The 26,020-nt window shown below is 39.5% G+C and overlaps 1 protein-coding gene and 1 long non-coding RNA gene across 2 annotated transcripts; one reads left to right on the plus strand and one right to left on the minus strand.

Moving 5' to 3' along the window:
• Window positions 1–3,199: 3,199 nt before the first annotated feature.
• Window positions 3,200–6,847, minus strand: SNAI2 (snail family transcriptional repressor 2). The gene is made up of 3 exons (XM_040550355.1): window positions 6,519–6,847; window positions 5,411–5,956; window positions 3,200–4,472 (listed from the first exon to the last, which is right to left on the minus strand). The coding sequence occupies exons 1-3, from the start codon at window positions 6,595–6,597 to the stop codon at window positions 4,291–4,293; spliced, it is 807 nt and encodes a 268-aa protein (XP_040406289.1). The 5' UTR covers window positions 6,598–6,847; the 3' UTR covers window positions 3,200–4,290.
• A 108-nt stretch (window positions 6,848–6,955) lies between these two features.
• LOC121066646 lies at window positions 6,956–25,314 on the plus strand. The gene is made up of 4 exons (XR_005817903.1): window positions 6,956–7,089; window positions 18,919–19,029; window positions 19,514–19,889; window positions 25,043–25,314. It is a non-coding gene; the product is annotated as an uncharacterized LOC121066646 (long non-coding RNA).
• The last annotated feature ends 706 nt before the right edge of the window (window positions 25,315–26,020 follow it).

Genomic DNA, 26,020 nt, shown 5'->3' on the forward strand with positions numbered 1-26,020 from the left:
GTCTAGGACAGCTAGTAAATACCAGCATCTTATTATATATTAAAAAAAAAAAAAGTTTAGCATTGAAAATTCCTTATTCAAAAGTCAAAACATTGTAACATAAGATGAAATATTGACTTTTTTTTTTTTTTTCCATGGGAAAACAGCCGGAGAACAAGACATCAGAATTAAATTACCAGGTTTCCTATTGTCCTTCCTTTTTTAATTGAAATTGTGGGATCCTTAGGGTGCTTCTTATGTGATTTTATGGAGCTTAGAGTAATAGGCCCTGAGCTTGTTTAAAGATAACAGCAACTATAATAATCCAAATAAGAGAGTAATAATACAGATGACAGATTTCATGGTGCCTTACTCTGAGAGGCACTCATTTTAACCCTTTGGTGAGTGCATAAGATGCTTTTCTGAACTTCATATTAGTTGGTAGGATAATTGTAGTGCTTTGAGCATAAACATATACTTTGTTCTGTCTTCCTTTCGTGCACATATTGCTTCCTACTGCAGCTTCTGAGGTGAAAAACACACACAAATGGAAGCTAGGGAAGAGAAAACCTCAATTATTGCCTTCAGCCTTGAGAAATTCACATATTCAACATGTAATTCAACATGTAATTGTGCTTGTGCTCTGGTGGTTCAGCTCTCCTCCACACACTGAAAATACACTCAGGAGGTGAAAGTAAATTGCCAGAACATACTAAATGAATGATCCTTCATTCCCTATGATGGGCCATCATATAACCAAGCAGGTATGTATTTAGAGTAGTTTGAGTAAGCTCCAATGAAAAGTCCCTTTCCAGGATCTACTGATTTTAAACAACTCATTAGTGAAAGTTTTAAAGAAGATACGAATCACATCACATACAGGTTGCTATCATGATGGTACCTTCAGTGGAGAGAATGGCCTTTTGATAGCTTAAGTTTTCACTTAAAAGTATTATGTCTAACAGTGATGTTGAAAATCAAAAGTCAGAATTGAGTTCAGAAAAGAGTGGTGAAGATATTAGGAGTGTGGGGAGCACATTTTCCTTATAAAGGTTTGAAAATTTGATTATGCGGTTAATAGAATCAGGTCTCGCAAGAAATGTAGCTATGGTCAAAGGGATTCAGTGAGTAAATTCACCAGGAAGGGAGCTTTTCAGTCATGTTTTGAAAAAGTCAAAGGATTCATCAGCCAGCTGCTCAGAGCAAAATTCAATTTACATTGATAAATAGCTTGTGCAGGTACAGAAGGGCATTTCTAGAGTAATGAGGTAAAACTGTTAATGGAAAATGTTTTGGAAAAATGTCCTGACAGCAAATACAAAGCAGTCTCACAGGAAAAGCAGTGAAATTCAGCTGCTTGGGAAGTTTATGCTGCAACTGGACAGAGAGCTAGAAATCTTTGATAGAGCACTCTGTTTCAATTAGAGAGATGAGCCAGAAGAGCTTCTAGCCTTTCCCATCTTTGTGTTTTACGAGTACAGGTGTTACAGGCATGCAAAGTAGCATATCTTAATTGTCATCTCCAAATCAGACCAGTTCCACTTGTGTTTGGTTTAGCATACTGTATTTTGATGAAGTTTTCATCTGATTTCCCTTAAGGACAACAGCAGCATTTCCATTCATTCAAGAAGTCAAGTTCTTATGCTATTTCATTTACTATGGGTGTACAGAATTTAAAGTGTGAATTAAAACAATGGAAAAGCCTTTATAACATGAGGTAAATAGTCACAGGAAAGCAAATCTAGAACTTTGACAGTACAAATAGCTGTTGATTGCCACAGCTTTACTTATACACTGGTAAACTTCACTCTGGGAAGAGAAAGCTGCACAAAGAGCTGCTGGAGCCTATGAACTTCAAAGTGAATAACATGGAAGTGCAAATCAATAGAGTAACCACATGAAACTTTTCAAAGGTATTTGATTCCTTCATATGTTCATTTTAAAAAGTTACCTTGCAAATTTCCACTAATACTATCTTTCTTGAACTCTCTAGTTATTTCCTGAAAAAAAAAAACAAAACCAAAACAAACAAACAAACAAAAAACTCCTACAGAATTGTTCTTATAACGCTGAGATTTTGTCAGAATATGCTTGGAGAATATGAAAAGCTTCATTTGAGATGTTTTTTTCAGTACAGTCTTTCCCATGGAAAAATGTTGCAAAACTTCTGTCATGCACTTAGTGCCTAAGTTCTTCCAATGCAGTCCTGCAGAAGCACTCCTTGGAGGGTCTCCACAGGAGGAGACTCAATGCAGGTATCATCTGTAACTTTTTTTTTTCTTTTTTTTAGAAATGTGCTCTTTGTCAATAAATCTGAAACTTGTGTATGTTCTGCTGTAGTCTTCTCATTTATTGGTTGGAATTCTGGTTTTGTTATCTTGTGCTTCTGCTAATAACATAGTGTAGACATAGTGCTCTTGAGATTGGACGCCAACTAGTGTTTATTTGTTTTCTAGCTATATGCATGGTTAAAAGTTGAAAATGCTGTTGTTTTACACTAGTCAGTAATAATGAGACATGATTTGCTTAAGTTGTAATGCTTTTATGTAGTTCAGAACTTGAATTCCTTAGTAAAATCATCAGAAGAAAAATATTTCTGATCTTTATTACTGAGTAATTATTTTCTGTGATATACTAGCTGTTATACAGTCATAATACATTCACTTGACAGTTCTGATATGCAAGATACTTTAGCAAAATAACTTTTCCTATTTCCGAAATGACCATGTAAAGTATATCATCTTGTGACTTAAACATTACTTTAAAGAAGCATCATGCAAATGCTGCTGAAATCCTGTAAGGCTCTAATGACTTTAATGAACTTTTAATACGGCCCAAATTTTCTAATGTTAGTGTCTCAGGAAAAGTACTGTAATAAGGCTGCTCTAATAGCATTCTTTAAACTGTTAAAATGCAAGATTTTTTTTTTTAATACTTTTGATAAAATATATTTCACAATGTGGTCATACCGTTATAAGTAACAAAAAGGTAGAAGTGTTTTAAAGTAGTGACTCCATAAGTGACTCCATAAGTGACTCCATTCTGTACTGTTCTAAATGTTTGAAAAATACAGATGAATATATATTTTTTCTAAAGTTGTGAACTAAGAATTCACTTTCATCTTCATTTTGTCATGTAGAGACACTTGCATTTTTATGTATTCCATACCCTTGCTAATCCAGACATTGTCCCTTTATTTAATTAGAACAAACAACAGAAATCTTATTTAAAAATGTTTATTGTAAAAAAGTGGCTAGAAAAAAAACCATAAATTTCACTTCACACTTTCTTCAAGTTATCTATAGATGCTGCTATAGGCAACAATTCACTTTCATTCATAACACATTTGGTCATATAAAAATAAAAATATTTACATTATGTCCACATACTTTACAAAATCATCAATAAAAAAGGCACTTGGAGGGGTAATGCTGAAAATATTGCATTTCCTTTGTGCATTTAAAAAAATAATTGTCAAACTCCCATGAGCCCCCTCTCTTGCACTTATTCCCGTTTTTAAAAAAGATTAAAGTTTAGAGGAACTATTCCATATTCAAAGATGGTCAGGCATGCACCAGGAATGTTTGAAGCTACAGTATTTTTTTAAAAAAGGCACATGCAATTAATTTGTGGCTTTCAATTTTTCTTACATTCTCTTACGTTTTCTTTTTCCTCTCTTAATTATGCAGTTTTAAAGCATTTTGGATCATTAATGAAGGCCTTGACTTTTAATAAAATAAAATTAAAAAAAAAAAAAGAACACAGCAATGAATAATATTAAACATTTACTAAGGTAAACTTGGAATACTTTTTAAGGCACCTGAGATAAATGGTGTCTAGCAAAATTCACTTGGGTAGTATTTTTATCAAAAGTTCCACTTAAAACACTGTTTCTTTGGTTGAAATGGCTTGGCAGGAATGTATTAGTAACTTTGCAGCCTTTTCTGAGCAAGAAAAAACTACATGCATTTGGCTTCATCTCTAAAGAAAGCTGATAATGCTTTTTCCTTTAGATCTACTTGAAATGTCATGCATCGTGTCTTTCCCCATATATCAGAGTTCACACTTAAGAATGTGAATGTGTGACTGAACAGAACTACTTAAAGCTCATTTCTACTGACATTCTAAATTCTCCCACTATTTTGTTTCTTTGCTTGCTTTTTTTTTTTTTGTGTTATTTTTTTGGTGATTTTATTTTTTTATTATTTTTTGGCTGAAAAGTAGAAAAGAAAATGCCTTTGGATTTCCACTTATCATTTGGAACAGGAGTGGAGAAATGCATTGAGTCCAGGTAAACATTGACTGCATGACTCAGTGTGCTACACAGCAGCCAGATTCTTCGTGTTTGTGCAGAAGAGACATTCTGGAGAAAGTTTTGGAGCAATTTTTGCACTGGTATTTCTTCACATCCGAGTGGGTCTGCAGATGAGCCCTCAGATTAGATCTGTCTGCAAAAGCCCTGTTGCAGTGAGGACAGGAAAACGGCTTCTCTCCTAAAAAGGAAACATTAAGTAAAAATACAATAAAGCTTTAAAAAAGAAGTACATGTTTAGGACAGGTATAACTCACTTTTATCCTAGGAAACAAGCAGACAGAAATGATTTGTTATCATAAAAAACGTGTGTAATAAAAAGTTAGTCAGGCCACAGATATAACAGCTTTCAGCACTGCTGACTGTACTTGCAGAACTCAGGCTTTCAGAATATGCTGCTAAGCGCAGTCTCCAAAGGCAAGCTGCTGACACCTTCTGCATCTGCAGGTGCAGGCAGTATTTCTAGGTTGGGCTCCTCCCAGCATTTTCAGATATTTTCATGGAGTCTTTTCTACTTAGCTCTGTGTGAATAACTTGGAACAAGACTTTGACTGAAAAGCAGCAAACAGCTGTACAGACATTACATTGTACCCAGTGTTATACTGAAGATCATGTTTTTGCCTCAACACAAAAAAATGCTTTGGTGATGATGTGTTTCTAATTCTTAAGGACTTGAGATAGCGCATGCAAAACTTGCCGTTTGCTTAAGGAGTCAATGATTAGACTCTCATGCATTGCCTTTCTGTTTTGCTACTTCAGAGTCAGCTGAAGCCTTCTTAAAGTTAGCATTTTCCAAAGCCTGAAAGTTAATGTAAAATCCTTAAAGCAAAACTTTCAGCTAGTGGAAACAAGCTAAATCATCCTGGGATTATCAGAGGAGCGATGCTGATCTATGCCAGAATATGCCACACAGTTGTGAGGCCATGCTACACTTCCCTCTCACCCAGGCCCCCAAAAAGGAAGAATGTGCCCATTTAATGATATATTTGAAATTGCACATATGCATTTCAAGGTCAGACAAGCAACACTGCTGTTTTTTCTACTTGTAAGGAAAAAAAGTCAGAAAGGCATTCTGATGAGATAGCAACAACAGCCTGCAATTGTAATGGTTGTTCTTACCAGTGTGGGTTCTGATGTGTCCTTGAAGTAGCCATGGCCTGGAGAAAGCCTTGCCACAGATCTTGCAGACACAAGGTAGTGTGTGGGTCCTGATGTGCATCTTAAGCGCTCCCAGGCTGACATACTCCTTGTCACAGTACTTGCAGCTGAACGATTTCCTAGACTGGGCATCACAATGCAGCTGCTTATGTTTGGCCAACCCAGAGAAAGTTGAATAGGTCTTGTTGCATAAACTGCACTGAAACTTTTCGGCTTCGATTGCATGGGGGTCTGAAAGCTTTGACTGGATTCTCTCTTCTTCATCGCTAATGGGACTTTCCGAACCGCTGTGATCTTTGGAGGAGGTGTCAGAAGGTGGAGGTGGGCTGACTCTTCCCAAAGATGAGGGGTATCCAGAAAGTGGAGAGAGGTCATTGGGTAGTGGAGATGGTAGCAGCCCGGTTGTAGTCCACACAGTAATGGGGTTGTAAGCTACAGAGCTCAGGATCTCTGGCTGTGGTATGATAGGGACTGGATAGCTTTCATACAGGTATGGGGATATAATCACTGGAGAAAGAAGAAAATTTTAAGGTTAGAGAACTGAAAAGTATTTCAGAAGGCAACAAAATTAACATTTGTAGGATTAAAAAGTGCATAAATCAAACACTCAGTATGGTCGTCTCAATATAGGGAGGACTAAGGAAATACTATTTGATACATACATACTGATGTGTAGAGACAGCATTATAGTTTGAATTATAGTTTGAGAGTCTCTTCAAGGCAGCATGCTCTTTCTAAACCTATGCAGCCTGATACACTAAAGCAGTGAAACTTCCTGAAGGATCTGCATAAAAGTTTCAATTCCATTTCCAACAGATGTAGAACAGGAAAACTCCAAATCCTCTTTTAATAACTGAGTTCAAGTGGATGAGCAAACTTCGTGATTCATTCTGAGCAACATTGCCATATTTCTCAGAACTCCCTCATTGTAAGCAAAAGATAAAAGAGCTAGCAGTGAACTAACCCATTCTCCAAAGCCTGTAAAAGCAATCCCACCCCTCCTCTTTACCGCCACACCATAAACACAACCTCAGAAGCAACGCGGCGGCCGTCGATCTCATTTTGTTACCTGTATGAGTGTCCAGTTCGCTGTAATTTGGCTTCTTGGATGAATTGAAATGCTTCTTGACCAGGAAGGAGCGTGGCATTTTGAATGCAGGGTTTCTCCTTCTTCCAGAGCCTCCTTTCGGGTTCGTGTAACGGTGCCTGGCTGGTGTGCAGCACGCACGCACACTATCACTGCTGGTACATCGGTCCCTATCGCATTGTCTGCCCCGCGCCGTCCATGCACTCTGCTTGTGTAGTGGCAGTGCAGAGGCGCCTTGAAAAGTGCTGTAAATACCCACAAGTCAGGTGCAGGGGGGAAGGGTTTTCTGCTCCTCCAATCACTTCTGGATGTTCTCAAGCACTTTTCCAAACAGCCTGTTTTTCTGGGAGGGCTGCTCGCAGGACGGATCCAATCCCTGCTTGGAGGGTTTGCTTCAGGTTTCAGCTCCTCCCGCTGGAGACAGCTGTGAACAGAGGAGCAGTCTGTTGTCAGAGCACATTATCCTTCTGCAAAGTGTACGTTGCTCTTCAGAATTTCTGACTAGAAAAACGTGTCGGTCAAAGTGCTTTTTTAAATTTTATTTTTTAAAAAGGTCAGTTTACTGATTCAGTTGAATCCTTTTTTTCTTCCTGGATAAGTCATGTGTACCGAAAGTCTTTTTCTTTTTCTTTTTCTTTTTCTTTTTCTTTTTTTTTTTTCTTTTTCTTTTTCTTTTTCTTTTTCTTTTTCTTTTTTCTTTTTCTTTTTCTTTCCTTTTCTTTTTCTTTTCTTTTCCTTTTGTTTTCCCTTTTCCTTTATTTTTTTATTTTTTTTATTTTTTTTAAATCTATCTGGTGTGTAAAAATTTATCTGTCTGGTTTCCAGATGCTTGATATAAGAATTACAATGGAACAAACTGTTCATTAAGGGCAGAAGGGGGGGACATTACAAGATAACAAGCTAGCCGGCAGAGCTAATGGAAGGTTTTGAACAGACTGTGTGCCTGCTCTGTTTGGGAGCTGCCTTTGAAAAGTTGCGTTCAGGAAATGCTGGAGACTAGCAGCATGCCTCCCTAACCTGGCCCTTCCAGGCAGAAGGGCCAGTAAGATACTTCAAATGAGTCAAAGCAGAGGGAGCAGCCCATGAAAAGGCAACACATTTCAGAGCTGGGTGATAGGTTTTATATGTTACACATATGCATACTGCTTCAGACTGTTCATGTGAAGGACACTTTCATTTTTTACTTTAAAAATCTACAGAATGCAAAACCTCGACCTTTCCTTCCTTGGGAGTAGTTATGTCACTCTTTTGCCTATCCTCTTAGAGCATTGCCAAGGAAATTTTCCTAATTATCCAAAGCAGTTAAAAGATGCACAGATAAGCAAAACTCCCAAAATTATAGACTGGGCAATTTAAATGTCTCTTAAATGTACTTCTCCATTAGTATATTTAGGACCTCTTGATTTCCTATGAAGGTATAATCTGAGTTATGTATTTCATTTAGGATGAAAGTCTCTCAAATGTGCCACAGAAATTTCTGGTTATCTAGATTGGTTTTGAGAAGCCATTTAGTCACAGATATGTTTTTTTAATTTTAAAACATTTGCGTTTTGAAAATGTGGATGGCTGAACACTGGTGGATTTCTAACACAGACCACACTCTGACCGAGTCCTGCTCTGTCCTCCCCACCCCTCTCCCCCCCTTTGCGTCTTAACTCCACCTGCCTGGGCACATATTGGTATGCTGTGCTGGCGTGCCGCTAGGGCTCTGTCCTGTTGGGAGGGGTGTTGCACAGAGACCACCCCAGCCCCCCCTTTTTTTTTTTTTTTTGCAGCAGGTGTCGGAATAGAGATGTGAAAAAAAAAATCTCTCTGGTTCTGTTAAGACACGTAAGAGCAAAGTGCTTGTCAAGCTGCATGACTTCTTAATCTTTGGGATGCCAAAACAAGTGCAGGGAAAGTTAGCCATTTTCAAGAACTGATTAAAAAGATTCAGCTGTTCAGTGTCTAGCTCTGGTGTGTGTCAGTGAAAGGTGTCACATGGATTTCCAAGCTGCGGGGAACACACCCAGACTAGGGAAGGAAAGGGAAAGTGGCAATGAAAGGGACTTCCAAGTTACCTGCTTCATAGCTGGGGTGGAGGAAGAAATGCAGCTCTTCACAGCACAGAAAGCAATGCTGGCCAAAACACAAGCTGTTGCTTTCCTCCTCTCTACAGGAATGAAGAAATCTACAACACGTTTTTGAAAGGGGCGTTTGTGGCACCGGTCCCCTCTCAGCTCTTCCATCTGAGAAGTCCCCGTCGCCTGCCAGCTCTGGGAAAGCATTGTATTTCAGGATGTGAGGCATTAGTCTGTATCTAAATAGTCTGTTACATGAGCTGTGATTCAGACCTTGAGCTGGTTTAAGTTTGTGTGTTGAAATGAATGGAGCCATGCAGATTTTCACTGGCTCGAGATCTGTTCCTTTGTATATTTGTTAAAAGTAAAGGGCCTGATTCACCAGTGAGGTACTCCCTCTCAGGGCATTTTCACCAGCATAACACTGTAGTGATGCAGTTTAAATTAATTGCACTTATATAAATCACAGAAGCGTAAGCAGTTAGCCCACTGGCTGAGCTGACTGAAGGATGTTAGGAATTGGATAGAAGACATGTTATTACATGGTTCTGAAAGGATATTAGCAGTACATACTACCTGAGTGAGGTCTGCTGTCAAAAAAAGGGAGAGTCTGCATGAGGGGTGGGTGAGTCAGAGTAAACAGGTGTTCTGGGTATTTACAGCAAATGTGGATGAGAGGGCACTCGCCGACGTGCAGCATCCATCCCTGAGCAAGAAAGGAAACACAAAGGTCGAGCACAGAGGGTGGATGGGAGGGTACCCCTCAGCCAGGGAGGCAGGGAGGTGCAGGGCTGGTGGAGGGCAGCAGATGCTCCCCGACGGCTCCTGCCGCCTGCGGGCAAAGCCTTGCGTCCACCTACAAAAAGTCAGGCCGAGTGCTTCCCCTGCGCATTTTACAATTAGTTGGTCTTTCTGGGCTTCTTTAGGTTGTCACTTTGAAAGCTGGTGTAAAGCTGTCTTGCTAATGCCACTGTACTGCTAATTGCTGCTCTGTGAAGCGGGTGGGAAGTGACCTGAGCACATCCGCTGCCTGAAAGCTTGGTATGTGCTTTGCTCTGACAGCATGGCTAGGCCCAAAGATTCAACCATCTAGCAGATTTTTTTTTATTTTTTTTTTAAAGACCGGGACACTTGTTTATGTGTCTAAATAAAAAACTGTGAGCCTCAGTTTCTGACAGCTCCACTAAATCCCCTTCCTGTCAGGCTTTCTGAGAGGGACAGCAACTTTTGTTACACAGCTTTCTGGAAATGGAAGGGTGCCAGAACTGTGTTTGTTATCAAAGAGGGAAGAAGGACCCAAGCTAAGCCATTACCAGCTCAGTTTTTCTCATTAAAAAGTTTATGTCCTTACCAAGCATCAATTAATAACAAGATCGTGGATCAGAAAATAGTAAATATCTGGATAAGTCACAGCAGAATCATGAAAAGTAGTTTTAGAATGTTAAATGAGTTATGCTGGAACACTGTTCCTAGAGTAGACTACATTTGTCTGGCAGCAGACACAGCAGTGTTGAGCATGTTTTGCCTGGGCCTGCCATGGAGCCCATGGAAGGCAGTGCAGCGAGGTTCAGAGGAACCCCCAGGAGGCACTGAGCCCAGTGGAGCATACCAAAAATAGCTATGGAGGGTTACTGATGCAGGTGCCGGCTTCATCCCAGGGGGGGCACAAGCAGAAGTAACTCACACTTATGGTATAGCTCTTTCAGTTTATAAGCTTCCTACAATTCAGAGGAAAGGATGAAATGGTTATTATGGAGGAAGAAGAATGAAAAGGGGATCAGTTTTCAATAGCCAATAGTATGTGGAATATATCGGCTATTCTTCAGTCTTATTCTGTGCTTTCTTATTTCTCCCTTAGTGCCAGCTGATATATCCTGGGAAAGTAAAGCAGAGGTGTAACTTGGAGGCAGTAAAGGTTTAGTAGACCCAAAAGGTGAGGAGTACCTCATTTGTAATTATGTTGAATGGCTGAGAGGGGTAAGCCTGAAATTAACAGAGTAGAGAGAAAAAATTAGGGAGTGGTATTACTTCCCATTGCCCTGACACATTTACCTTAGGAAATTTTTTTTGAAACACGTTTTTAGGAAAACTTTTTTCTTCATGTTTTACTTCAACCTTACAGATTCTGACCAGAACTATGATCAGGAATGGCAGCAACTTTAGAGGGACTGGTATGAAATTATGTGGAACACCAGTCTTGTATGCTTACTGTTCAGTGAGTCAGAAGAAATCTCTGCATTTTGGAAAATTTTTTGAATTCAAGTTAAAATTCTTCACATTTTGAAGGTTTCACACCAATTAACACACTTTTTTTTTTCTTTTTTTCTTCTAAAATCAGTAGCCTTAAGTCAGAGTTATCAAGTTCAGTTATGTAATAAGATCTAAACTTCTGAGATTCAGTGAGATTAAGAACCAAATTTGCTTTTAGGACATGTTATAGAACTGTGTTCCTCTGTGTTTTGGTTTATTCAGGTTTGTAATTCCAGTTTAAGCATATTAAAGAAGCGATTATTGAACCACAAAAGTCTGATTCAGTCTCAACTTTCAAAGTTTTCAAAGTCAAGAAGCTTTGAAGAGGGTGCCTTAGAGGTCTAAGCCCATCTGCAATGTTTTCTTTTTTTTTTTTTTTCTTTCTTTATATATTTATATACATATGTAAAGAATGTTAATTGTAAGGAAACTTACCTTTATTAATAAGATGCAAAATGGTCCCTTTTGGACCAAGTAGTTCAAGCAAGGCCAGCTTCTGTGTGCTTTCCTTCACACCTGTGGAACTTCACTGACTTAAGAGGGTTCAATTTAGAGTCAATTTAGCTCATAATGAAGGAACCTGGTCATAGTTCAATTTTCCTACATTGTTTCTACATGAAGATATTTTAACAATGGGCCAAATTCCCCTGTCATTCCCATCTGTAGTATCTCCACCGGCTACAGCTGAACTATTTCAGATTTACTCAAGCAGAACTGAGATGTGATTCTAGTCCAATAAATACAGCTCTGTTTATGCATGTAGTACTGTGACAAGTATTTGTTAAACGAAAACATGTTACGTCCCCGCTAAACTATCGCACTCCGAAAAGGGATGCTTTGTGCATCGCACTCCGAAAACTAAAATGCATTGCATTTTACTGACCTTCCAGTGTGCCACTGGAATAATTCAGGCGAGGAACAAAGGCTGTGAGGCTGGGAGCGAGCTGGGTGCCGAGCGAGCTTTGTGCGGGGGTAAGGAGCCATCTGCTGGGCGCCGCCGCTGGGACAGGCACCGCGCGCTCCCGGGCCAGAGCCGTGCCCGCCGCCCCACCGTGCGGCCGCCGAGCGAACTGAGCGCTTCGAATCAGCCAGGGATCACCTCCTGGTGATCTGGTAACCCCGGCTTATCATGGTTTGGGGATTTCGATCTTAATTTTTATTTATTTTAATTTTTTTGGGGGGGTCTTTGTTGGTTGTTGCCTACCTCAAAGTGAGACGCAAAATCTCATTCAAGACTCCCTCTGTGGTTTGCGTGTCTGCGTGTCCGTGTATGACTGACGCACACACGTTTGTCATGTATTTTACATGTGCACATACATTTACCTATGTACATATGCTTGTATTTGTACATTTTCTTACTTATAATTGTGAGACTATTTCAAACATGGACACTTCAATCACATTACAAGTATTTGTAGGAGACAACGTTTTGTTATCCCTATTTTGAAAATTACTAAATGAAGCATGAAGAGATTGACATTTTCAAAAGCTTAATTCTTAAGTCTATTTTTAACTATGCCTTGCTGTAGCTTCCTCCCCAACAGCTTATGCTCCTCTCTCCAAATGCTGCACAACATGGTGTATCATTTCCTTTTGCAGCAAATATTACTGCATTTATTTAAAGATATAATAATAAAGGATTACACACACATATAATATATGTATAATTTTTATTATTAATTTATCATTTATGCTGAGGATATGACCTTTATCCACAGTCCACTGCAGTGTCATAGATTTTCAAATACAATAAAAACTCTTTCCTTTGTTTGTTATCTGCTTGTCCCTTTACTCTCGTTGGTAGACTACAGTGCTTGGATTTGGCCATCTATGTTTTCCCTAGATGCCAGTTATTATGTTAATACCAAATACTTCATACAATGATTGAGGTGTTTTTTTCTTATCTTCCCAGAGACACTTACGGTCCTCTCCGGTATGCCCTACCTTGCTGACCTCATCTTCAGGTTCCCCACAAACTTGTTTTCTGATTAACTGTCCTTGAGGTAGTTACTGCCTGCCAGAAACTGCAAATGTAAGACCCATCTTTATATACTCTGATGTTAAATTGGCTGGGTCAATAACAACATGTTCCCACCTTTGGACTGGGTTTAAATGTCTATATGACACCTCCTCTTCTTGGTCACTCTTCCTCCATACCTACCCAGTCAGCTACTTTGCAGTTTTTCTGATTTCTTCTTTAAAAGTGCAGGAAGTTTCTTGTGGTCCAGTAGGCAAAACTGGTTCACCTCCCTCCCTGCCAGCTGTAGCATGTGTAGGAAGAGACAGTAGTTGTTGATGTTCAGTTTTATATCGTGGCTGCCTGGCAGGCATGGGGCAGCATGCTGTGTTCTGGGGGACAGCAGAGATGTCTCCTCTGCTTCTCAACCATCTGTTCAGTACTCAAAAAAGCATGTGGCATATCTGCCACAGAAGGCAACTTTCCTGGGCTGTATCTTAATTTAGTGGATAAGTGACTGTTTCTTATAATTTATTTATCAATTTCACATCTATTTGTTCAAACAAGTCAAACACCTAAGTTTTTCCTACGTCTATTTAACTCTTGGCATCTCAGTGGTATGCACTAATTAACAGTTGGGACATTTGTCTTTGTGCTCCAAAATGAAATGATGATGTCACTTCATAGAGCCAGCATCTCTCTTTCAGCGTAAATTCATTGTTTTGCTGTGGCAACAGAAGGTGAGATATTGAGATTGTTTCTGTGTTGCTTCTTTGTCTCATCCTAAGGCCTTCTGTAACCTATGTTGCTCAAAATCATGGTAGTGTTTTAAGGCTTGTTCTCTATCTGTACTGCCTATTCTTAATTTCCTTGTTTAATATTATGCATCACTTGTACACGGAATCCCAGGCAAATGCTGTAGAAGGCTACTCTTTTAATTTCTTGGATTGCCCTCAAGAACTTGGTCTTTTCTTTTCGTGGGGGCCGTTCAGAATTTCCCAGGACCCCAGAGATTTCTGTTAGTGAAGCCCTGTGTTCTCCTGAGCTACAACTTCTTAGCTTTCAGACTAGTACTCTGTTTCTGGCTCTGTTAAGCTTGATAAAGACATCCTGCACTACCTTCTCCTATCACCTTATACAATAACTGTTGCCAGCTGCAGGCATGATGTCTGAAAGTCCTGTTCTATCTTTATCTGTTATCACTGGAATAGCTTTGGGGATAGGCTGTTGTCTGGAGACTTTTGTTTTTGCAATGGTACCTGGCAAAAGGCACAGTACAGACTGTCAGTGGCTGGGTGATTCAGCACACCAGAACCTATTTTTGACATCACAGTCAGTGACCTTTTTAGTCCCAGACAAATCAAGCAATATATCTTCAAGATTACCAAGTAGCAACTCCTTTGCTGTGCTTTGTTCCTTGATGGGAGGTTTCCCAAACATGCAAGATATTCTTGAAGGCTTTTCACCACTGGAAAAATGCTCAAGGCTGTAAAAATGAAAAGGCACAGCTGCCAACTCTGGTTTCCATGAGCATGAGGATGTCTGGGCTTTCTGCTCTCCCTGGTTCCTTCCTCAGCAGCTTCACCAGGACTGACAGATCTCTGCATTTCAGGTTTCATACTAACTTCTGTGAGAGCCTTCAGCTGATTACAGCATGTACCAGAGGAATCGATCTCATTACAGTATGTCTCTGTTTGTCAGCTGCTGCTGCAGAGAGCCTGGAGTGACTACTACCTTATTCTTTCATGGTAGGGACAGTCAGACATTGTATTGCATTGTATTTCAACCAAACTGGTAGATCATAGAATATCCTGAGTGGAAGGGACTCATGAGGATTATAGAATCATAGAATGGTTTGGATTGGAAGGGACCTTAAGGATCATCTAATTCCACCCCCCCTGCCATAGGAAGGGATACCTCCCACTAGAAGGATCATTGTGTCCAACTCCTGAATCCAGACAGGACAAACTAAGAGATAGACCATATGTCCACAAGCGTTGTCCAAATACTTGATCTCTGGCAGACTCAGTGCCATGGCCTGGGAGCCTGTCCCAGTGCATGACCAACCTCTCAGTGCAGAACCTTTCCTAACACACAGCCTGACCCTCCCCTGTCCCAGCTCCATGCAGTTCCCTCGGGTCCTGTCGCTGTCCCCAGAGAGCAGAGCTCAGCGCCTGCCCCTCTGCTCCCCTCGTGAGGGAGCTGCAGGCTGCCATGAGGCCTCCCCTCAGTCTGCTCTGGACTAAACAAACCAAGGGACCAGCCACTCCTCATACGTCTTCCCCTCTAGACCTTTAACCATCTTTGTTGCCTTCTTTTGGACACATTATAATAGTTTTATGTCCTTCTTATATTGTAGAGCCCCAAATTGCACAGAGTACTCAAGATCACTTTAATAATGTTCTCTGGCAATGGTCTTTGCCTCAACTCCTGTGCATTACAAGTGATCAAGTGATTTTTTTTATTTTTTTTATTTTTTTCCTATGTTAACAGCCCATGTCTGCCTGTTGGCTTCAAAACTGCTTTACTGCATATTGCCAGCACTTGGCCACACTTCTTCACTCCCATGTTGTGCTGCCTCTTGGTATTGGTGGGAGTGAGCTGCAGCTGTCTCAGCACATTGGCTGGAAATGGATCCATCACTGATCCCAAAGTTTAATTATAGCTATGGTAGTGTGGCTGATTTTAAATCAACTGAATTTTTGCTGAACTGTCTCTAACTTTCTCTTCCATGTTCCTGAGTGTTTTCTCTGCAACAGCAGCTGTCATTGCTTATGCACTTTTCCTGCTCTTCTTTAGAAGCACTTGTAAAATGATCAGTGTTTCCCACAGTAGTCATCTCTGCAAGCTGGTATGAAGTGTACTGTGAATTAGTTGATGCACTAGTTCTTGCTCATGTTATAGTTCTTAGTCAATTACATCTCTTGGTTTAACTGCTATAAGAGAGAGGGAGATCTTTCCTGGACAGACTGCTGCCACCAGAGTTTATAGATAATTTGCAGGATAGTAACATTGAGAAGACTGCATTTCCATAGATTAAATGTTACTACATGAAGGAAGCTATGCCTTGAGGTGCAGCATCACAGTTTACTCATGTCTACATGTGTAAACTGATGTTTTTTCCCCAAGACATGGTGGCTACAGCTGAGCTGACAATTGGAAACAGTCATGGAAAATGCCAAACCATGCCTAGGCCTTAGTTGGTAGGTTGCTGATGCTTACACGGCAAAACGGTGCCTGGGAATACACTTAAAAGGGAGCATTGTAGACATCTGTATGCCTGTGCCTTGGCTCTGTTTTATCTAATAATCCAGGGATGGCTCATATTCCTGAAATGAATCTGATTCTTCATTAAAGGAAATATTTGCAAAGATACTGAATAGTAATATTAAAATACTATAAATCTTTTCCCTAGTGTTTCTTCTACACTCATCTTTCAAATAGTTCATTTCCTCCTCCCAGGTTATATGCGTTGTAATGCCTGTTAAATCCTGACATACATCTGTCCAGTGGGTGAGGGGGTAGTGGAGAGGGAATGAAAAAAAAAAAGTGTTTTACTCAAATTATGCCATAATTTTATTATGTGTAATTTCAAAATTTCTAAATCTGTCAGTGAATTTCTAAAGTCCAAGTCATAGATTTTCCCAATGCTACCTTTGCTTTTCAAAATTTTGTGTCAGCTTCATTTACTCATAATGAAGCATCCATTTCAGTTTATTTTGTACCGGTTTGGTCCTAGTCTCTTGTCCAATGCTATACTCCTATCCTCTTACCCACACAGTTATCATAAAAGCTCTAGGTACTTAGAAAATGACTTAAAGAAGATTTAGATATTCATAATATCTGGGAAACAACTACTGTTGATCTCAAATATCTCACTGTTCTCCATTGCAGACAAAATAGATGAAAATGTTGAGTCCTGTATTACAACCATCACCATGAAGAAGAATGAGTAACCATTATAACCAGCTGAAGTGGAAGTTACTTCCACAGTAACTTCTGAAGTGGAAGTAATAAAACCTTACAAGAGGAGATCTAATGCAAAATTAAGACTAACTTGCATTCTGTGACTGATCCTAATTTAGTAAACAAAACAAACAAACTAAAAAACAGGGATGCTGGTAGCCTACATTTCAAATGGAGATATGTTTGAACCTCAGCAGATTCACATCCTTAAAAGTCTAAAGATTACCTTACATCCTTTTCACTCAAGATAAGGCAGGAGTCCAGACAGTAGAATTCCAAGATGAAAGGTAACTTTGTGGTTACTGCTTGATTCACTCCATTCTTAGAAATGCGTTGAAATCCCAGTTCTGCAGCAGATTACTTCTGCTCGTGCTTCAGCTGCTGTTTCCCATTTGTAAAATGGGGCTTATGGCATTTCCCTATCTTCTGAGAAGGTCTCAGAACTACTGCTTTAAAGCACAGAGGATATTAAAGAGGAGATTAGCAGTGTGTTGGACTGGATTGAAGTCTGGAACAAAATTCTGAAACGGAAGACAGGGAAGCAGAGGGAGGACAAGGAGGCAGATGCAGCTGGAACATATGTCCTGGAAATTCCTTCAAGGCTGCATCATTTCCCACTGCAGAAGCAGAAGGTAGTGCCACATTGCCATGTGCTTGTCCTTTCTCTCAGCTCAGCCATTCTGCAGCTGTACCTTTTGAGCACGTCCTTACCAATTTGTAAAATAATCCTTTGAAGTACCATTTTGAGAGATTTTATGCTGGACCAAAAAGAAGTCTGAAGCTGAAACTGAGGCTTTTTGTTAATTTGCTTCATGTTAAAAGATATTAATGAATTACTCTTGTCATGGGTTATTGTGTAACTCATAAGCAGAAACAAATATGAAATGCTTTGCTGAAATGTTAAAGATCTACAAAGAAAATGTCCATTGCAAAATCCAGTTTAGAGAATTTACAGAACACAGAATATAAAAAAGAGAGACCTTCGGGGCCTTTAAGAAAATTGTTTTTCACTTTTTTTCTTTATTGCATTTTTCTTTCCTCTTACTCTTTCCAATTACTCTTAATAAATGAGTCAATATTTGTGTGGGTGATAGCACTGACTATACTAGCTGCTCAAAATTGCTTATTTCAGGCAATTACCTATTCTGAATTTGTGTAATTCCCTGTTTATTTATGTCAATAAAGAGTAGATTGCTCTGATTTGATGCTCAGGCTTTTTCAGTGACATGAACAGGCTGCAGAGGCTACTCCTGTGGGAGGTGAAAGGTAACTTTACCTGAAGTTTGATTTGGTCTGTGCCCCCTTCAGCAGTGACTGCCAAATTACCTACGTTCCACATGCTGTTTTTTCTCACTTGTTCAATTTTTCCTTATGGAATGAGCTGAGGTACCAAAAAATAACCTTGAGGTCTAAAGCAGTTAAAAAGACAAAAAAAAACCACAACCAACCAACCAACCAAACAAAAAAAAAAACAAAACAACAACAAACCAACCAAAACAAACAGAAAAAAATACATCTAATACCAAAACAGCTTTAAAGCCTTCTAAAAGTCAGACTGAAAGGTATAGTGAGTAAAGCAAACATTTGCTGTTCTGTGGAGCTCCTAGCTACTACAAGGGTTTGATGTGCAGATCAGATATTGCTTAGGTTTATTGTTTGTGGACTGCTTAGTTGCTCATGCAGCCTTTTTTGTTGGGGATTCTCTGTTAAATGTATAATGATAAGAAGTTTCATGTAGGGGAGTCAGAAAAAAAGAAGGCAAGCATACCTGTGAGAGAAAAAATGAATGAACCAAGTAAATGTCAGATATTGATCTCTCAGAACATGAAAAGTCTTTGAAAAATATGAAGTCTCTTTCAGGTGGCAGAGAAGCCCTTTCAATTCTACTTTACTGATCTCTAAGTGTCAGCATAGTGCTGTGGTACCTGAAAGGACTATTTGCCTCCTGAATTGTTTCAGGAGCCCTGTCTCAATTTCTTCAGATTCTTCCTGAGAATCATATATATATATATATATATATATGTATATATTTAAAGAATCCTTTTTATTTAAGCTTCTTTTGTCAAGAATTTTCCATGGCTTCTCTACCCTAAACCTTCATAAACTTTTTAATGCATTTCCTTGATTCTTTACATTCTTTTTCTTCAAGGATTGCTAACATGTTTTCATGTATGAAGAAGATGATGAATGTTCAGCACTGTCTAAATCAGTAAAACCTTTCTTGAGAACTTCAGTGACCTTCTTCTGCCAAAGTATCCAGGTATTTCTGCAAAGTGATGGGAGGGCAAATGCAGCAGAACTGTTTAGGGCTGTTTTGCAGATGCCTGGCAATAATGCCAAACATGTGCAGTAAGTGACTAAATTTGGCATTTCTGAGAACTAGGGTGCATTGCCGTGCCAGCACAGCACAGCTGATATGCATGTGCACTGCAAAAATATCCAGGATTGTCAGATGAATTGTGCAATTTGTCCTTCACCAGCTTGGAGGTCACTGATAAAGTGTGAAGTCCTCAGGTTTCATCCAGGCAGAGCTTCCTTTTGAGAGAAGAAACTATCTGAGAGGACATGCAACATCTGGTAGGCAGGGCTGGGAAGTCAGCTACCTCCATTTTAGTGATGGAGTACTGAGGCACAGGAGAGCTAAAAGACACACTCAAAGTCATTGAAAAAAAAAAAAAAAACAACACAAAAAACAAGTCTATTGAGAACAAGACCAATTACGGAATAATCCTTCCTTCTCTCAGCATCAATTCTGAGCCATCACTGAAAGAAGAAGATTCCATTAGCAGGCACTTGGATTGTGAGCAAGAGAAAAAGTCCCAAAGCATAAAGGCTGGAGAGATGAGCAGTGACTGAATAACACGTTTTGCTGTATTCTGCCATGGAACCACTTAATTAAGTTATTTCTCCAGCTACATGCTGTGTCAACTGAAGTTATACCTCATGTCTTGTTAAAATCTAGAGAAGTAAGCTACCTGGAGAATTTGAGTAACATTTGAGAAGACATAATAATGCAAAAGATCAAGGGGATTCACTGCTAAGTACTGTCAGGGTTGTTAACAAAATTACCAGTGAAGAAGAAAAAATGAATCAATGATGAATAATCATGTACTGAATCAGGTAAGTCAAGCTATTGTCTCTGCAGTAATTAACTATTCCAATGATATGGGCTGGCAATGTAATGAGAAAGCAGCAGTGAACATGCACTAATTACATTTGCTTTCAAATTCAACAGAAGCTGAACAGCTGTTTGGTGCACTAGGTAAATTAAGTGTACTAGTCAGATCCAATTTTGGACTGAATCCTTGATGTCGCTCCATGATTAATGTATAGGCTGAATGTTTAAGGGCATGATTCAGTTAAAAAAAAAAAAAAGTCACTCAGGATCTTATTACCTCTTGCTGCCTTGACCACACCTCCATAAAAGTGCATTTGTGTGTGTGTGTGGAGGAGGAAGCAGCTGAGGAAAGCAGCTTCTGCTGTGCTCATTGCAAAATTTTCTTGTCAGATATTTGGTTGTGTGGAGCAGAAGGACAGAAAAGGATTTCTCTTCTCCTCCTGAGAAAACAGCTGCTAGGACAGTTTGAAAAGCTTGCAGTTATAGCCTGTGCCTGGCATCTACTGGATTGGAGGGAAACTAGGGCATTCATCAGAGGAAAGAGCTGTCCCACCTCATTGGATCACTTTAAGAAGGATTTCAAGCCAGAAAGGAGAATTTATAGCTGGACTTTGGTATGGTTACACATGAACTCCTCAGGGAGTCACTGTGTGGCTCCATGACTGCACTATTGCATCTTCCTAGCTTTTCTATTTCACAGCCAGCACTTATAGTAAGGACTGGAACCTGGGGCTGGTGTGATACATTATAACAATACAAACTTATCTTGCTCTGTTCTTGCTCTCTTTCTGACATACACATTCTGTACATTCTGGTATTGCATTACCTTCTTCTCCACAAAAAATCCCGATCTCGAGGTATGGTGTGGAATGGGTTGGCACTGATCTATAGAAGCTGAAGAAATACCACAGCTTCTTCTCCATGTAAAAGTTGATAAGGCAGTCAGAAATCAAGAGAAAACACATTTGCTCTCAGCCAAGTGTCCTGTTATAGAGAAACTACCAGGATTTACTTATTTAAGCTCTTATTTAAATTCAGGTTCTCATAATATGCAAGGGCTGTTTTGCTTCTTCAATCTTTTTGAAACTCAAATCTGTAGGAAAAAGCTAAATTTAATAAACAGGATAATCTATTATTATAGTATTTTCCTGGTCAGTGACAAATGGAAAGTCATTCCATTTTAAAATCTGAACTTTAGGTCCTTGTCTTTCCATGCCTCAAGTAGCCAGTCCACTTCCTTTATCAATTTACTTCTAACACGGCTGAGTTCTGTTAGGCATAGTGGTAGACTACCTTTGATGGCATAAAGTATTACATTTAAAGGAAAGAAAAATCTGTTAGTTTGGTCAGTGATGTTTTTGAAAATGAATTAGTCTTTCAGCGAAATTCCTCTCCTCAGTGTGGGGAATATGTAAGGAGTTAGGCTCAGCTTTCATGCTGGGATACCATTTCCCTCATATCTCATCAGCAGTCCTGTTGTGAAGCAAGGCTTTGCTGACTTTGATTTAGATGAATGTGTTAGCTGCATACAGATGAAAATTAGTTTTAAGATTATTAATGAGTCTACAAAGACAGAATCATGGCAGTGAAAGACAGAAAACAGCTTGTCATCCCCCTTTCCATGAAAGATTGTATGATTTTCAGAAATGAAGCAACTTGGGTGAGTCATATAATCCATACCCACAGGGTCTGATGCAAATTTATGGTCTCTAAGATCTTTCTAAATGCAAATACTGGTGCTAGAACCAGTACTTTACTAAATAATCAGATATTGGCAATTTCAGCATAGGCTGAAATAGACTTAGCGAAAACACTTTCAGTGGAACACTTTTAAACTAAGGTTGCTGAGGGAGGGGAATGTCAATCCATCCCGCTCCTCCCAGTTCGGTGCCAGTGTCTGTGGTAGATGCCCTGAGCCTGGAGAAGGGTCACGGGTTGGCAGAAGAGCACCTGAAGAACAGCACAAAGGGATTCCAGCCACTCCAGCCAGCAAGCCAGCTTCATTAGGGACCCAACTCAAATGTTTCTATGTTAATGCATGTAGCATGGGGAATAAACAAGAGGAATTAGAGATGTACACACATCTGCAGGGCTATGACCTCATTGGCATTGCGTAGACGTGGTGGGATGGCTCCCATGACTGGAGCAGTGGAATGGAAGGATACAGGTCCTTTAGGAAGGACAGGCAAGGAGGCAAGGAGGGGGCATTGCCCTCTATGTCAATGAGCAGCTGGAGTGCATGGAGCTCTGCCTGGGGCTGGATGAGGACATTTCTGACAGAAAGCTGATGGGTCAGGACTAAAGGGAGGGCAGGGACAGTGGACATAGTGGATGTCTGATACAGGCCACCTGATCAGGAAGACCAAGCAGGTGAGGCCCTTTATAGACAGATAGAAGCAGTCTCACGTTCACAAGCCCTGGTCTTCATGAGGGACTTCAACCATCCCAATATCTGTTGAAGGGACAACACAGCAGGGCATATAGGCAATGCAGGAGTTTCCTAGAATGTATTGATAATAAATTCCTTCTCCAAGTGATAGAGGATCCAACGAGGAGAGCTGTTATGCTGGACCTCATTGTCACCAACAGATAGTGGCTGGTGGGGAGTGTGAAGGTGCAGTTTAAGATCCTGAGGGCAGTGAGGAGGGGAGCATGGGAAGCTCTCTACCCTGGACTTCAGGAGGGCCAACTTTAGCCACTTCAGGGATCTGCTTGGTAGAGTACCATGGGATAAAGCGCTAGAGGGAAGAGGGGCCCAAGAAAGATGGTTAATATTCAAGGATCACTTCCTCCAAGCTTAGGAGTGATGCATCCCAGCAAAGAGGATTTCAGGCAAAAAAGCCAGGAGGCCTGCATGGATAAACAAAGAGCTCCTGGACAAACTCAAGCAGAAAAGGAAGGCCTACAGAGGGTGAAAGTAAGGACAGGTAACTTGGGAGGGATACAAAGACATTGTTTGAGCAGTCAGTTAGGAAAGCTGAAGCCCTGTTAGAATTAAATTTGGCCAGAGATATCAAGGGCAACAAGAAAGGGTTCTATAGGTAAGTGCTAAAAGGAAGACTGGGGAAATTGTGGACCCCCTCCAGAAGGAAACAGGATACAATGTCATGCAGGATACGCAGAAAGCTGAGGTACTCACTGACATTTTTGGCCTCAGTCTTTACCATCAAGAGCTCCAGCCTCATAGCCCAAGCCCCAGAAGGCAAAGATAGGGACTGGGAGAATGAAGAACTGTCCACTGTATGAGACCATCTAAGGAACCTAAAGGTGTACAAGGTCCGTGGGACCTGATGAGATGCATTCATGGTCCCGAGGGAACTGGCAGATGTAGTTGTTAAGCCACTACCCATCTTATTTGAGAGATCATGGCAGTCTGGTGAAGTTCCCACTGTCCGGAAGAGGCGAAATATAACCCCCATTTTTAAAGAGGAAAAAAAAAAGAAAAAAGACCCTGGGGACTACAGGCCAGTCAGTCTCATGTGTGTTCAACTCTGGGGTACCCGGCACAAGACATATGAATGTATTAAAACAAGTCCAGAGGAGGTCCACAAAGATGATCAAAGGGCTGGAGCACCTCTCCTGTGAAGAGAGGCTGAAGGAGTTGGGGTTGTTCAGCCTGGGGCAGAAAATGCAGAAAAAGAGTTCAGAGGTTATGGAGACTTGGTCAGTAAACCTAATGTCGTAGTCAAGATAGGCAGTATTGAGCCAAATGGTGTCCATCTGTGAAAGTAACTTGCAGTTGCTTTGCAGAGCTCCATGAAAGTTAAACTAAAGAGATAGCCTACAGAACTGATCAACAAGCATAACTGAACACAGCAAAAGCCAAAACAAAAACAAAAACAAAACAAAACAAACCACAATACCCCCCCTAGTAACTAAAACACCCTCAAACCAACCAACCAACAAACAAACTACTACGGCAAAAGCTAAAATATAAATATATTGTGAAATATATTGTGGTGGACTTCCTCAGATGTGTTCATCTGTAGTTAAGTGTTTGGGTGGTTAGAGAAAACAGACCTTAAGTTAAGAAGGCTCTCTGAATCTATGGTCACAATCCTCAAGTTGGGATTTCCACCTGAAAGGCAATCTTTCTCTGAAGAAGTGTAAGAAAGTATCTCCAGCCATATCTGGCCTTGCCAAAGTACATTAGTTCTGTCACTTTTTATCTGTGACATAGACGAAGTTCCCTGTGACATTCCCTGTGACATAGGGAAGAATATTGGCAACCCAGTCTTAAGCCATGTGTAGTGCATGTGGAGGGAGTGTAGGGAGACAAGAAGGCAAAAGCACCTTCTTTTGCTTCACTTGCAATTAGATCATTAATTCCATCATTATTCATTGAATCATCTTTGGATGTTATATTTCTAGTCTGCCTTAGAACTATTTCTGTTATGTGTTTTCTCATTCCTTGTCTATTATTTTGTCTCAAAATGTTGTGAGAAAAGGCATTCAGCTGAGTTGGTAAAAAGCATATGTATAATTCTATGTATTACTTGTCACATCATTCAATAATGAGGAAGAATAACATCTCTGTCAAAAGAAAAGGCTTTTATGGACATCTCAGAAATCCTTCCTTTAATGCCAACATTAATGATTAAGAGGAAAAGACTTAATTGAGATCAGGATGTAATACCCACGGTTTTGCATTAATGTGCACAGACAAGACAGAGACCAAGAGAGAAAAATTGGAATTCAAGGAGAAGAATGTAGCATCTGTAAATCAGCAGAAATCTCTCTACTTAACCTCTTTCTCAAGGGCTAGTCTTTCTTACTGATGTTAATACACAGTTTGTGAGGGGAAGTAGCTATATAATATTGTTTAATGAACAGCTATGCAACAAACTCATGTATGTACAACAAACTTTTGTATATATATATAATTATACTGCCTTACTTTAACAAACTACTGACCTATTATCACCAATTTGTATAGTGTTTACCTGTTGAAACCTGATGCTAAAACTATTACTAAATCCAGCAGATCACACTGTAGATTCTCATTAGCCTTGAAATTTACATAGAAATCTTGATATTTTGGCTTAAAATCCAAGGTAAACATTAAGTTAAATGAAGAAAAAAAAGTGAACCCTTTTTGAAACAGTTAAAATATCCTCATGTATAAAGGTATCCCTTTCTCCTTCCTCTCCATCAGAATTAAGCTGAAAAAAAAATATCTGAAAGGAACAGAAAATGGACTCTGGAAAAGATTGGATGAAACAGAACACGACAATTCAAATGAGCGAGGTGGGTAAAATTATGTTGGAGGGAATGCAAATAAAATTAAAGGAAAATGTAACTCAGGGAGATAGGGGACATGAAATAGAATTATGTCAAATGGAAAATATAGACAAAAATGTAAAGGAGACAGAGTGGTATAATAAGAGAGTGATTGAAAATGGAGCAATGCAGAAGGATGTGAAAGGGGACAATGACAAAAAGTAAATGAAGGGCAAGGAGTAGGCAAAGAAATATAAAGAAGCTGATGCCTCATGCTATTAAAGTGAATAATTTCAATCGCAATGTAAAAAAAAATCTATACATGTACACTACTGGAATAAAGTATGAAAAGGATGTTGGGGAAAAAAAGTTTGCAAAAATGAAGTTCTGATTTGTCTCATCAGAAAGACAGAGGACAAGTATAAAGAGATCAAACTGATCTGTAAGTTTCTCTTCCATTAATATAATGATAAGCTTATATTTGTTTACTATTTTGTCAATGATCTTTGTTACTAACCATTATATGTAAAGTTTTAAAAGAAAAAAATGTATAGCATATGATATTGTTAATCATTTGACTTTGTATTATTGTATCTCACAGCTTTTAAGTAATGTAAAATTAATTTTGCAGTCCAAAGGTACCCAGTCATGGATGAATTCTGAATCGTGTAATTTCTATATGACTTTGACAACTCATTACACTTGGTACATGCTATCTTTATCAGACACTTTTTTTGTTTGTTTTTTTTTTTTTCATTTACAATGTCACATTTTACATATATTCCCTACAGAAAAATAACTCTTTCAATTTGGAAGCTGTTAGTATTGGAACAAAACATCAAAAAGTTCCAAAACAAGCATACAATATTGAAGAGAATGCAGTATTTACATGACTGCATGTAACATCAGCCAC

This window comes from Cygnus olor, chromosome 2 (genome assembly GCF_009769625.2).
Source record: "Cygnus olor isolate bCygOlo1 chromosome 2, bCygOlo1.pri.v2, whole genome shotgun sequence".
Taxonomy (NCBI): domain Eukaryota; kingdom Metazoa; phylum Chordata; class Aves; order Anseriformes; family Anatidae; genus Cygnus; species Cygnus olor.